At 34.2% G+C, this 14,510-nt stretch overlaps 1 protein-coding gene across 1 annotated transcript; it reads left to right on the top strand.

Moving 5' to 3' along the window:
* The first annotated feature begins 1,372 nt into the window (after positions 1-1,372).
* LOC127832101 (glutamate receptor ionotropic, NMDA 2B-like) lies at positions 1,373-12,838 on the top strand. The gene is given in 12 exon segments (XM_052357367.1): positions 1,373-1,475; positions 2,327-2,487; positions 2,689-2,927; positions 3,246-3,387; positions 4,204-4,390; positions 4,980-5,105; positions 5,492-5,712; positions 6,176-6,336; positions 6,900-7,081; positions 7,426-7,667; positions 12,127-12,290; positions 12,616-12,838. Coding segments are annotated over 12 exon segments (2,070 nt in total). The 3' UTR covers positions 12,758-12,838.
* The last annotated feature ends 1,672 nt before the right edge of the window (positions 12,839-14,510 follow it).

The following is a 14,510-nucleotide window of genomic DNA, read 5'->3' as shown; positions in this document are numbered from 1 at the left end:
ATTTAACTTTTGCGTGTGATACGTTTCCAATAATACAACGTGTATTGTCTCATAACTTTAATTGCATTAATATCAGATGTAATTATTTGAGTGACTGTAATATCGCACTTCCCGTAAGCTATTCGGTCATGCCAAGGAGAAACAGAAATGATTGAAAAAATAAATAACATTAAAAAAATATATTCGATCATATGATTTGTAATTCTCCGAACTTCAGTATTCAAGATGACAAATATTCATTACAATAGCTTATTTCTTTGATTAAATCTAAGTTTGTGTTTTTAGCAAAACATCATGTATGTGTCGCATTTATTGCAGCATAATATATCATTGCTCCTGGGTCAACACAATCACTAAATGTAACCATTTATTATAAAGACGCATGCTTGAAATTCGTTGCATATCGACGTAATTTTAATGCAAAATGTAAAAAACGTATATTAAAGCGTTATTTATAGAAGATATAATCGTTTGATATATTACATGTAAATCGATAATCGTTCAATTTATAGCATAATACACACGTTTTTTTCAAAATGCAGTCAAACTTCATTACATGATTTTAATACAATTTTCTCACTGCAAAAAATTTAAACAAGCTTGACTATGACAACATTGTTCTGCACCTTTAGCATATTGCTATTTATTTTATATTTTGGAATAAGTTTTAATGTTAGCGACTTCGTGTTTACTGGGAGGGGAAGAATATCATTTTGATTAGGTTGTGTTTTTTAATGTGTCGTTAATAAATAAGTATTTCGATATTCTTCAAATGCTTTTGTAACATCTAACAAGCTACAATAAAACAACAGACAAACTGTTAATGGGGTTTTCAAACAACTTTCCTAATTTTAAGTTTCCTTTATTCAGGATAGTCTAGCATAATCTTAAGCGGAAAAGAAAATGTTGTATTCTTGACATCGATACGAAAAGCAGATCTAAAAGAGCTCATACGTTTGTTGTCAATAACGCTTTCGTTTCAATCGTTGCGTAAGATAAATGCTTTTTCTAAGAGAAATACAGAAACATGTATTAGTTAAAAGTAATTGCTATGTAGACCTCATCCAAACACGATAGTTTTATTTAGCCACAAGTGTGAACTATTGTTTTGCTATCTAATACATGGAGAAGCTATTTTATTATCCATGTTATAACATTGCTTTATTACAATAGTAACTACATATTGTGCATATTTGAAGTGTGACCGAATTTATGCTTCAATAATGCATTTCTGTGTTGTTTTTTTCCGGTAGGAGAAACAGTCAAACAATAAGGCTATTAGTTAAATGAATGATTGTTCTCGTGATGAATGCAACAAGCATTACATTTCAGTAAGGAGCATGCAATAAATATTATTGAGGTGGCCCAAGAAATGGGACTGGTTGGTCAGCAGTATGCTTGGGTGCTAACGGCCTCAACGGTCGGCGACCTTTCAGTGTCAACAGTTGCAGCATCTTTACCGCCGGGCATCCTTGGTAAGAAAATGTATATACTCAGAATACTTTATATTTGAGACGTTTCTTAATTGAAATGTGTTCATGGTTAATTATTTAAACTACTGATTGTGCACACTATTCGTACCGGATTACTTAACATCATAAATACGGGCAAAAGCGTTGATTGGCAAAACATGGTTATACATTTAGTTTTAAGTTCATAGTACAATACATGTATATGACTACTTTCGTACAGTTAAGTCAAAGCCACATGCAGTGTTAGTGTAGTTGCTATGCTTCAAATCTGAATTTTATAACATCGGATCAATTAAAATCTTATCTCATTAACTGCATGGGTCCCAGGTCTAAATCAGAACAGGTCAATAGGAAAGGTTGAAGAGGCTATAGTGATATCATCACGTTTGGTTGCGGAAGCCGTTCGAAAGATGCCCCGAGATGCTACGCTGTATCCATATTATGACTGTGGTACTCTGTCTCAAAACTTTTCTCGTTGGAAAACGGGAATACAGTTATACAACTAAGTTTTACTCCGTATGAGATGCCTGTAATTTATAACCTACATACAATATTTTCCTTACACTATAGCAACCGGCGGAAATTCTTCTTGTAATTAAATTTTTTTGCTTGCATGTTATCTTACTTGGCATAATGAATAAAATATTCTGTTTAACTAATTTTTAATGCGTTTTAAGACTAGATTTCAAGTTTAAATGTGTGATATACATTTAGCAAAAAAATAACACATTGTTGTTGCAGCGATGAGGAACACAGTTGTGTTGCACATTTTATTTCATTATTTGAATATGATCGGCTGTTTTTCAGAACCTTAAAGGGTATCAAATTACGACCCTCTTCGGAATTAATTCCAGAGAGAGAACGCTCCCGAAGCAGCGAGATTGAGACACGCTATCCCGTTAGTTTCACTGAGTATGGCGTTGTAGCAAACGGGGAATTATTTCTGGTGAATGTTCGACCGCAGAATGAAGTCGGTCAGCGAACATTTCGTCGTCCTGCTCACCAGGGGAATACGGTAAATGACGAGAGTTCTGGCGATTAAGATTTGCTCACGATAGAATATGGCAACTTTGTAGATTTTTGTACATAAAAGAATACGTACATAAGACGTATTTGGACTATTGCTATACAAATGTTTTCTCAATATTGGCTATTTAATAAATATTTTTGAAATCATTCATATACGCCATGGTTTCCTATATTTTTGTATACTTAGGTAGGTAGGATATATCCTAAAGTAGAAAACAGAGAAACCGTTCTTGCAATCGAAACCAACGAAATAATTTGGCCGGGACTTCAAGCCACACCACCTATTGGACGTCCCGAAAAACGGTTCTTCCGATTAGTAACGAAAGAAGAAAAGCCCTTCGTCATGTTCGTTGCCCCAGACGCAGTCACTGGTGAATGCGGACACCATGCTGTGCCTTGCTTGGTTAAAGCCACTAGTACTGAAAAGTATGTACTATAATAACCTTTTATTGTACATTGACCTAGACGTTCTTTATTTATTGAAATTGCTTGTATTATAAAGTAAGCGTTAAGTTGTAAATTCTAGTAATATCGCCGATCAAATTATAGATAAACAAGTAACGAACATTTTGAATGCTGTAAGAAAACTGTACGGTAAATGAACACATAATGCTCATATTCATACGTTATAACGCTTTTTAAAATAATATATACCATTTATTTAACAGTATAATGTGTGAATGATGCACAAAGCAGTTGTCATTTTCCAAGATATTCGTACTTCAATTTAATTACATTTTGCAGCGCTAATATTACAAACGAGAACGGGACAGTTAATTACTGCTGCACTGGATTCTGTATTGAAATTCTTCAAGTCCTTGCAGATCGAATGAACTTTGATTATGTCATATACGAAGTGCCAGATAGCCAGTGGGGAATACCAGACGTATGTTAATATCCAGTCATTATAGACAATTTGGAATAACGTGCCCTTGAACCCGGTCATGTTTCAAAAGACATCAATAATGTGTTGAAAATTCAAATATGTCCACAAATAAACGTCCGTTAATTGAATCAGTGTATTATGTATGTAGCTATTCACATCGATACGTAAATGCTGACAAATATTTATTTGCGACTTGGAAAATACTGCATAAAAATCATCCATTACACTTAATACTTAAATTAATTTTTTATCAAAATAAAATGACGGCATACGTATATGTTACTGGATCATCACATAATTTAATACGTGGCAAAGCATGTGTGACAATATTCAATTTTCAGCCATGTGCATTTTTTATTATAAAGTTTTTATTGACTGTTCTGAACAGTGCAAATACTAGTAAGGATATCAATAACAATGAGCGTTGGAAAACGGACTAAATGCATGTTCTAAAAGATTGTCAAATAAAAGACTTGGCAGTTCGCATAGTGACGAAACTTAACGCTTTTGTGGAATTTTCGATTAAATGAAGTATATACTCAATGAATCTCTGGTCTAGGCATAAAGAAACATTATGTTCATGCATTAAGACCGGGTTTCCCAGAGATTACAACAGCCAGAAAGTATAATAGGAATATATAAAGTGTTTGTTTATGAATATCATATATATTTCATAAATCACGTTATTAGAATTATAAAGCGACACGGCTACAAATAAATCTTGAGAGAACATACAGTACCTATTTTCTAGTCAGATCTAAATGTTTTTAATTACGATCCACACATCATAAGTAGACAAATATGATGTTTTCTTAGGAGAATGGCACATGAAACGGATTAGTAAAGGAGAGTTTGGACGAAAAAGCAGACATGATTTTGACAGCCTTTGTTATAAACAAAGTGAGGAACTCCATCATCGATCTTTCTTCTCCATTTCTGGAATCCGGAATAACCATCATGGTATCCATTAGAAAAGGCGCGATTTCACCTTACGCTTTTCTCGGTACGTCATCAACTCTTAACATGTCACTTTATTCTATAGTATGATTTCATGAGTTCTGATAAAAAATCATAATCACGGCTAGTTTCAGTTGTTTCGATTGCTTATTATATTATTATAATATGTAATGTCGCATATTAAGCATGACTGTGATCATATATAATTGTTTTTAACGTGGATATTACTTTGATACATAAAGCAGTAATTTAGGACTTTTATGACGTTTATGTATTTATTAAATTATTTTTAAAATGAGATTAACACACACCGATTCAAAGATAAATATACTGGATTTTAATCCATCTCTGTAACATTAGTTAAGTTTAAACCTATTTATTTAAACTCGATTGCATCGAAAGCTTGAGGCTTTTATAAACGCTCTTGAGTCCGGTTCCTGGGCCTAGAACCAGTACTTGGTGTCTTTGAGGGGAAATCTAAAGAACGCTCCCACGGTCGGGATCGAACCTGTAACATCCCGGTCGCTAGGCGGACACCATATCCATTACACCACGGCGACCTGTAACATCAACAAATTATTAGTGTCCACTATTACACTAACGCAATGAATTGGAATATTAATTATATTTTACAGAACCGTATGATATCCATTCGTGGATTTTAATCTTGATATTCAGCGTCCATGCTTCGGGTGCTTCAATTTTTATATTTGAATGGTGGAGCCCATCAGGGCTAGACCAGGGAATGACGTCATCAGTGGGTAATACACACTTTGTTTTATACAATGACGTCAAAAAACACTCCGTTATCTTCGTAAATATGCCTTTGTTTGTATCATTTCATTGTAGGATATCCAGTTTTAAGCATACGATATAAGTGTTATTTCATAATAAGAGTTAATTGTTATGATACTTTATCGACAACTAGTTTGAAAGGTAGCTTTGCAGTCAGTTGTAAATCATAATAAAACACAACTCTTGTGATAATGTCGGCGGTTTACATGGTTTATAAAACATATGCAACACTTTTATGCCTTCAGTGGTTAAAAAAGGTTAACCAATTTGCCATGATTGGCATGTATTTGTCAATAATGATACCTTCTAGTTACGTTAATAGTTCTTGCTTCATGTGTTATGGATATTTCAGAACACCGTTTTTCTCTGTTCCGCTCATTCTGGCTCATATGGGCCATGTTATTTGGTGCCTCGGTCTCGATCGATGTTCCGCGTGGAGTATCCAGTCGTTTTCTGGCTAACGTCTGGGCGCTGTTTGCACTGGTCTTTCTTGCCAGTTACACTGCTAATTTAGCTGCTTTCATGATAACCATTGATGAGTATTACAAGTTGTCTGGGATTGAAGATTGGCGGGTAAATGTTTACTTTCCGTTTAGCCCCCATGGTAGTTAATTTACACGTGTCTGTATATCGCAATGTTAAATATTTACATTCACCGACGATTATTTATTTATTTAAATGAAATAGTTATTGCCAAATTATAAATTATTATGTATAACATGAATGCGTTTACACACAACGTGGTCATTTAATTAATTTTGCTATGATAGTAATAGAAACAGGTTATAAACATGTTAATAGACTTTTAACGCGATGATTGATCACATATAATAATATTATTATACTTGATTTGTATAGCGCTCTTTTCACACATAGTTGTGCGTTCATTATGCGTTCAATATGCTTTATAATTCAAATATAGTTAACGTCTCTCGTCGTATATCTATTGCGTTCCATTCATATGTGACATCTGTTGCACATTGTATTACAATACATGTTTTACATAATGGCTAAAATCTATTTCTTCGTATTACAGCTTTTGCATCCCACTAAATTGACACCCCATTTTAAATTCGCCACCATACGGCATAGCAGTACAGACATGAATCTGAAACTAACATACCCGCGTATGCACAAATACATGTCCAAATACAGTCAGCTTGACGTGGATACTGCGGAAAGGAACCTTAAAAATAAGTAAGACACATTACAGTTATATTAGTTGGCAATACTTATTGTGTTCTATTAGTTTAAATTGTTATTTACCTTTGTTTAACAGTTGTACGTATATTGTACGTGTATTGCATAGCGTGTTTTAATGCTTCTACACCGCCATACATGGACTTTAAGATAAAGGGAACACATAAAGGGGACACATACACTATTATTTCCATTGTTTCTTAGTATGTACGCACGTATATCAGCTATGAAGTATTCGCGCAAAAGCTACGATATACACATTCGATAGCTGAACAATTAGAACATTGCTTTCGTCCAAGCTAGTAATAGCTTTCACTTTATCGTTTCGCAATGTAAACATGCGAATATAGTCATGCGCAATAAAATATTTGTCCGTTTGTAGCAGACTTAAACCATAAGATTTACGTGAATAGGGACATGGATAAGTCATCACCGATGAAACTTCTTGGGGACTCTTGTTTTGCTGGGTAAAACCTTTCATTTAAACCGCTTTATAGGTTATTAGTATCGCCCCTAAAAGACAATACTGATGTCTTGAGTTGTTCCTTATCTTTTTGTAGTACTATACACGCGTTCATTTACGATGCCAATGTCTTGGAATACATGGCGGGTCGAGACCCTGGGTGTTCGCTGCTGACAGTTGGTCGCTGGTATGCGATGTCTGGATACGGCATTGGCATGCAGAGAGGTTCACCCCTTCGTGAGGAAGTTACTGAGATCCTCCTAAATATGCAACATTCAGGTGAAGTCACGATTATAAACAGGTTTTGATGACCATCATACAATTATTATTTAAAATCGTAATAAAACTTACAAGAACGGGTAAAATAAATATCTTTATGAGGTTTGATATATCGGTCAGGACATAACTAAATACCGAAATGCATTTTCTAATGCTATCGTGGTGTATATTTACATAGTAAATTCAGTAAATTCGAGTGGAACAATTAAAACATTGCGTTGATTATTGTAGGAGTTCTTACCCCCCCCCCCCCCACCTTTATACCGGATACTCAGTGTTGCTGTTTCAACACAAATAATAGGTTTATTGCCATATAACGAGTTTTAGTTATTGTCCATTAACAGGTGAAATAGAGCGGATGCAGGCATTTTGGCTGTCCGGTGCCTGCCACGCAAAGAAAGACAAAAAAGGACAAAAAGAAAGTAACAAAATTGGAATTCTCAACTTTATAAGTGCATTCATACTGTTAGCTGCTGGTGTGCTGTTGGGATTGATTCTTTTGATTTTAGAGCATCTATACTTTAAATCTGGTCGGAAGTGTTTGAAGAAATATGACAAGTGCGGATGTTGCGCATTCGTTAGCCTTGTAAGTACACATTCAGTGTGTGGCAGCTATAATAATCATTGCTTTTATCGGTGTTATTATCCTCTATAGATTTGTCAATATGAGCCTTGCTCCGCGATAACCAGTCGTAATGCATTGTGTAAAGTGTCGTCTAGATTAGCAGTCTGCACAGGCTAATCAGGGACGACTCCTTGTGCGAAAAATAAGATATAATGTGTTCCCTGTTTAACCTGTGACGACTGAACAGGCAAATCTTGAACAACACTTAACGCTCATGAATTGAGTCCAGTTTTCACAGAACGAGCCTCATGACTTTGTCTTGGTGATCCTTTCCCAGAACGAACCTGATTGCTTTGTCTTGGCGATCCTTTCCCAGAACGAGCCTCGTGGCTTTGTCTTAGCGATCCTTTCCCAGAACGAGCCTCATGGCTTTGTCTTTGCGATCCTTTTCCGGTTTGTCAATATGCTTACGTCTTGTGTATATTATATGTTGTATCATGTTCAAACTTTAAGTTTTTGTTATGATAAGCACGTTGAAATATTTCAGATGAAACAGACACATGTATGAATGTTTTTTTACAATACAACTTTTCTAGACACAAAAATATGCAGCAATAATTTAGTAGAAATCTTCCCAATTGGTTCTTTAATAAAAACCGTTAAGAATTACATATTAGTTTCTCTGTGTTTAGCGAAATATTTTGTACCCCTGTAGAAAGTACGACTTACACGTAATCGAGGTTAATCTGATTGAAGTTAATCAGCAGGACCTTAGATACGACACGTGGCATATGACTTTCAATATACATTTTAGCTTCTCTGTAGTTCTTTTTTTTTCGATGAATAACCAATAGTTATAGAACACCAACCTTGTAATAGATAGCAAGATACAATTTGATTATAAACCAGTTAACTTAGACTGAACAAATTAATACTTCTGAATATAAAGTAATAATTATAACACTAAATTATCATTTGATTTGTGGGGCTTCTGTTTATGCGAAAACTTTGGTTTACGTGTAAGAACGTATATTTTAGGGCTTTGCGCGATCTTTTATTTTGCGCCAAAGCTTCAAGTGTTATCAAATGTTTAATAGAATCATAGCAACACTTAATATATAATATTCCGAAAGGTACATAAGATATTAACACCCCACTTGTTGTAAACATATGTTTACAATTTGGATATTTTTCTTCAGTCAATACATCCCTATGGTTAATGGTCGGTATGGCCAACCATTCGCAAAAACTTAAGGGCAAACAAATACCAACATGAGATCATAATTCTTTGTATTTCGACGTAATGACAACGAAATGCATTTAATAGATGAAGTGCGGTAACTGTTACTTAACATACTGCTTAGTACTGAAATTACTCGAACAGTAATAATAAATGATATTATACAACGTGGCATTCACGTTCGAAGTTTATGCACAGCATATTCTCGCCAAATATGAAATATATTTTATCCCATTTTCAACGCGACATTGACGGTATAACACCTTATGAAATATACTAGCCTGTATTCACCACTGTGGGATATACCTGTCGCGTGCACGGACTATTTTTTACTTTACCACTGAATGATTTTTCATAAGAAATAAAGTCGAGAAAACTTTAGCTTCAAAATTATACGACCTTCAACCTTTAAATCTAGTCATATGAAATAATTTTTCGCCATCCGTATAATGATGAATCAGCTGAAAATGACACTAATGGCACCATTTTCCCCCCAAAAAAATTGACGATTTATATTAAACGCACCTTATTTCACATGTACATGTACTTTATATCGAAACATATTTGAATTGTCAATTTATCACATTTTCCTTATTTCGTTGTGTTTGTATGCAGAAATTTGCAAATGAAACCGAGTTTACCAACGGCTATTATTTGATAAACTGCTCCGGTTCATTTTAACAGCAGTAATGTAGAGTACATGACGTAGCGTGTAACGAAGAAGAAAGTTTATTGAGTTCGTAAACTCATGTGAATATAGTGATAGGATGGCATAACGGTCTTTATTTAACTATGCTAAAATAATTATTAAAGACCCTAGATGCAAAATCGTCAATTATTGAGATAAATGGATTATAAGATGGGTTTTAAAGGATAATTTAAGGTAAGATACTAGTTCGATCGTGTTTTGCTTTTTTTGTACTTTTGTCGTTCCCTGTTCTCGGAAAAATGATTTTAACATGGACGCCATTGATGCATCTGATCACACACGGCATACCCATAACATTATATAAAAAACACGTTCTGCGCGTACTTAAATTCGTCGTCCGAAGTCGGAAAACGTATTTCCCTGTATATTAGGTCAAATAAAGTGTCAGTTGCTGCAATTGTCTGTTTACTCGTCGAAATTGTCAAGGTCGTCGACGGTGTACATGTATGTTGACATCGACATCATTTTGTCAGGAATTAATCGCCGCCATATTGGATTTTGATCATTTTCTTTCGAAAATAAAATGAATTATAGTAAGGTAAAATCTTCTTTTTGCGGTCGTAATGTGTTACAATTCGAATACTGCGTAAAATTAAATCGAGGCATATGGTGATATTTTTACTTGTTTTACAGCTTGTGTGTGAATTTTTCAAAGACTATTTTGCGTACCAGAACAAATACATTTATATCACTACGCATGTTTACATTCGTTAGATTTTAAGCGCTTTTAAGACTGAATTCAAATTATTGTTAAGGTTATTTTATCTATTTATGTTAAATGTAAAAAAAATCAAATGGGATAAATAGAATACTAGGATTAGCGTTGAATACAGAGAAGTTTATGTTGCTCGGCTCGAACACTGAAAGCGCTCGCCAAGGCACGCGCTCCCGGCGTTCTAAGCCTCGCAACATAAACTTCTCTGTATTCAATGCTAACCTAGTATTCTCTCTATATTATACAACGTGGCATTCACGTTTAAAGTTTATGCACAGCATATTCTCGCCAAATATGAAATGTCTGATGAATGTTAAGAAGGAAGACATAAGATTTGATTTTGAAACTTACACGTTTATTCATACAGACACATATAACGATAACGCACAACTTATAATTCTTCTTCTATTTAAGCATTTATATTCCAAGTATGTACAACAGTTTGGACATCATTCTGAAGACAAAAATTAATATAATGCCGCTTCCATTTAATCGACAGGTTTACAGAATAAATATGATTAATACGTTGTGTTCAAATCCAATCTCTTCTGACGTATAAATATATATTTATTGTCATGACAAAGTTGGTTAAAAGAAATCTGTTTTAATGGCATTTCGTGAGGTCAACTTTCGACATAAACGATATTGTGATGGATATGGTTTGATGGATCCATTTTAATTATTATCAGGAATTGATGTAGTATAACTATAATAAATATAGGCACGTCCGGATGATAACATTAAACGAAACTGATTTGCTACAACTTGCTGGTATACTATATTATTTTACAAAGAACATAACTAAAACAAATAGTTGTAAGCATGTGATACATGTATTTTACGTGACTTCACTTTATTCTGCTCTATTAATGATTCGAGTAACCGCTCTCAGGTAGGTAAGACCTTACCCTACAATACGTTAAACACTAAAGAAAAGTCTCACAAAATTGCGCCCTTCATCTAGTTACATATGCTGTCTTAATAATTAATCACAATTTGTCAGATGTTGTTATTGCTATTACAAGATTGAATTTATATAAAAAAAAATAATTTTGACCTGGCGGTCAATGATAACCCATGAAAGTGCAACCACTTATTCCCAATGGGGTCCTTTTGGTTTTTGCTGAAAAGAGACAGCATGTAGAAGAGACAGTATTGAGATACAAGGAATCCGGGTGCGATAGCCTATCTCTTTGCGAATAGATCCCTTGGTTCTTTTACGTGCTCAATGTATAGCACCGATACACGCGAGAATTACCTGGGTATCATACCAGAACATCTCTAGTTGGGTGGGAAACACTTGAAGCATTTCTGAAATTTCCAGTGCCCCGGCCAAGAATTGAACCGGGGACCTCTGGAATGGTAGACCAGAGTGTTACCACTCGACTACTGCACCACCGGTGCTTAAATATTATCAATTCAAATTGCATTTTAACTCATGGTTTACACAAACGTGTTTTTATTTTCCTATATATCTAGAGAAAATATAATGCAGGTTTAAGTAACCAAGCACCCATTATAGTGTGTTGATGTTAATTCAATGTATAAAAATAACAATAAAAGTACGATATGCAGGTACTTTACAGAGACATTAACTATCTTAGTTTCAAGCGATCGAATGGCAGTGGGGTTTTTTTGCAGGACAGAGATTAAATTATAGAGATTTTTAAACATGTCTGTTCAAAACTCGGACACAGTTAAAACATGGGTGTACCAAACAGGGACATGGTTAGTAAGAGTGTAACAACATTTATTTATGGGTATTTATTTCAGAGACCTTGTTAAAAAACGTTTCCTAATCATGTTAAATTTTCAGAGTTTGGGTAAGTCGTTAACATTCGAGCAGTCAGTGCTCGAGGCAATAGACATTCGGAGGAAGCACAAGTGCAAGGATCTGATCTGTGAAATGAACATCTGGCAGACGAGGCATCAGCTGGACATGGCGTTGCTGAAGATCAAACATATCCAAAGAGAACTCTCGTACGTGTTCCGGTTACTCTTAAGCACATTATCATTTCGTTGGTTAATTTCGAATTGATTTCAACTTCATCAAAGAAATGGCTGAGATAATTTTTGTGTAGTCTCAAGGTCGGTAAAATTAAAAATAATGCGTAAATGCAGGCTGAGTATTCTAGACAACAGAAAAAGTTACGAGGCTGTTAAGCTGCAATAATTTCACATTGTCATATAATCATTCGAATAACAATGAATTCAATATGCATAAAAAATACAAAATAAGTGTGTATTTTGATTGCGCATAGAATCGCTTGACAAGAAACTATCTGTCTTTGTAACTGTGTTACAGTTATGTCACTTCTAAAAGCGAAACGATGAACGAGTTAGCAGACGATGAAGAGACAGACGAACGTTACGAATCTGAGATGGACTCGCAAAGCATACCTATGCTTCAACTCAACGTCCCTGAACATGAAACTGATATATGTTGATAGTCTATCATGTCGCTCATAGTCTATCATGTCGCTCTTGTGGTATGCTAAGTGTAACACATTTAATGTGTACCGGCTCAATGAAGTCATTCTATTCAAAATGTGTGATATTTGGATGTTGTAAATGCTATTAGATAATATAATAGTACATATATCATTATTTTGTTGGTATTACACACACATAGAATTGTGCACTGCTATCCACAAATGAATAAATAATTGATAGCAGGACCTTATTTTAATAATATAAGTATTACTGCTAAGCTCTCAGTGTACTGCGTTATTATGTTGAAGTGTAAATGTTATCATTTTATTTATAGGTAATGCATTTTGCAAATTGTCGGGGAATTACTTCCTGATAATTTTCTCACTAGCCTGTAAAAGGAAATATTTTTTTTTAATCTCAAATTAATTTGCAATATAGTTTTGATGAATGTCACGTCGCTATTTATAAATGTAAATAAATACCGGTAAATGTTGAAGAACGCTAATATGTCCTCACATGTTGATGGTAGTACTATATTGACTTTATTTTCAATTATTGTGCTCTGCATTTCTTCTCAAAATTATAATACAATTCTAGTTTAATATGCATGCTATATACACTATGTAATTAAAGTTGGATTTTTTTCAAGCTGACATTCAAAATAGATACCATTTTCATTTGATCTTGATGTTAGTATGGTTTATATTCTTGTTTATGTTTACATTTATACACAATAATTAATAATATATGTCTGTGCATGTGAAACAGTGCCGTCCATAATTGTCTATGAATATGTTTACTATCACATTTGTGTGCGTGTTGTTTCAATAAACTTTTTAACCTATCGCATTTTAGTTGCAATCAACGTGTGTCATGACAGGTAGGCTTGTGTTGTATTTACATATATACAGGAACGCATAAGCATGGAAATAACTAAAGCATAAGTATCATATCATTTTTTTACTGTTTCCGAATGATAAAAGTACTTCGTCATCATTTTTAATGACATTAATACCACAAAATAATACAGCAGCATGTGTTATATTTCACATTCTGTACATGCATATCGATATACATTTTTAACCTCTTTAATCATTTTCACGTTTACACGTACAATGCAACCGAAAATTCATTAGTTCTTTGCCCACTCGGGGAGCGTTTTAGAGATCTTTCAGGTGGCATCAGGTACTTATCCTACCCAGGAAACGGACTACAGAGCAGCGTCTCGATTTGCACAAAATAAAATTAATTACTTATATTCAAATGGTGTTGTATAATATAGACTTTATTATTAAACCTTACAAGAGTGCGATGTGCATGAAATATTGACATCCAACGAGTGAAATACAAGTGAAGACATTACGAATGTACAATTGACGTAAAGACGTAGTTTTTTCTATTTACATAGCGCTCAGTTTGAGCTGTATGGCATCCCAAATTTAATAATTTTACAGAATTTCAATTCAACTATTCAGACGGCTTCACAACAAGACATATACATACGTTTAAAAAACGCAAAAAGGTAAAAAGTTCAATATTAATAGAAAATCATACGTCTTAACTCTCATGTTATATCACTTTACAAACAGACCCATGCTTCAACATAAATCTTATTATAGATGATACAGAAACTATCATGCAATAACAATAGCTTTAAAGGGATTACACATTTGATTTTCAACCGTAACATCTACGGCGTATCATTTATCTTTCGTTCGCACTTTTAACTTTTTTAATCGCGTCCTATACGAATCAATTTAACAAATA

This window comes from Dreissena polymorpha, chromosome 1 (assembly GCF_020536995.1).
Source record: "Dreissena polymorpha isolate Duluth1 chromosome 1, UMN_Dpol_1.0, whole genome shotgun sequence".
Taxonomy (NCBI): domain Eukaryota; kingdom Metazoa; phylum Mollusca; class Bivalvia; order Myida; family Dreissenidae; genus Dreissena; species Dreissena polymorpha.
This window is presented reverse-complemented; position numbering and strand designations above follow the sequence as displayed.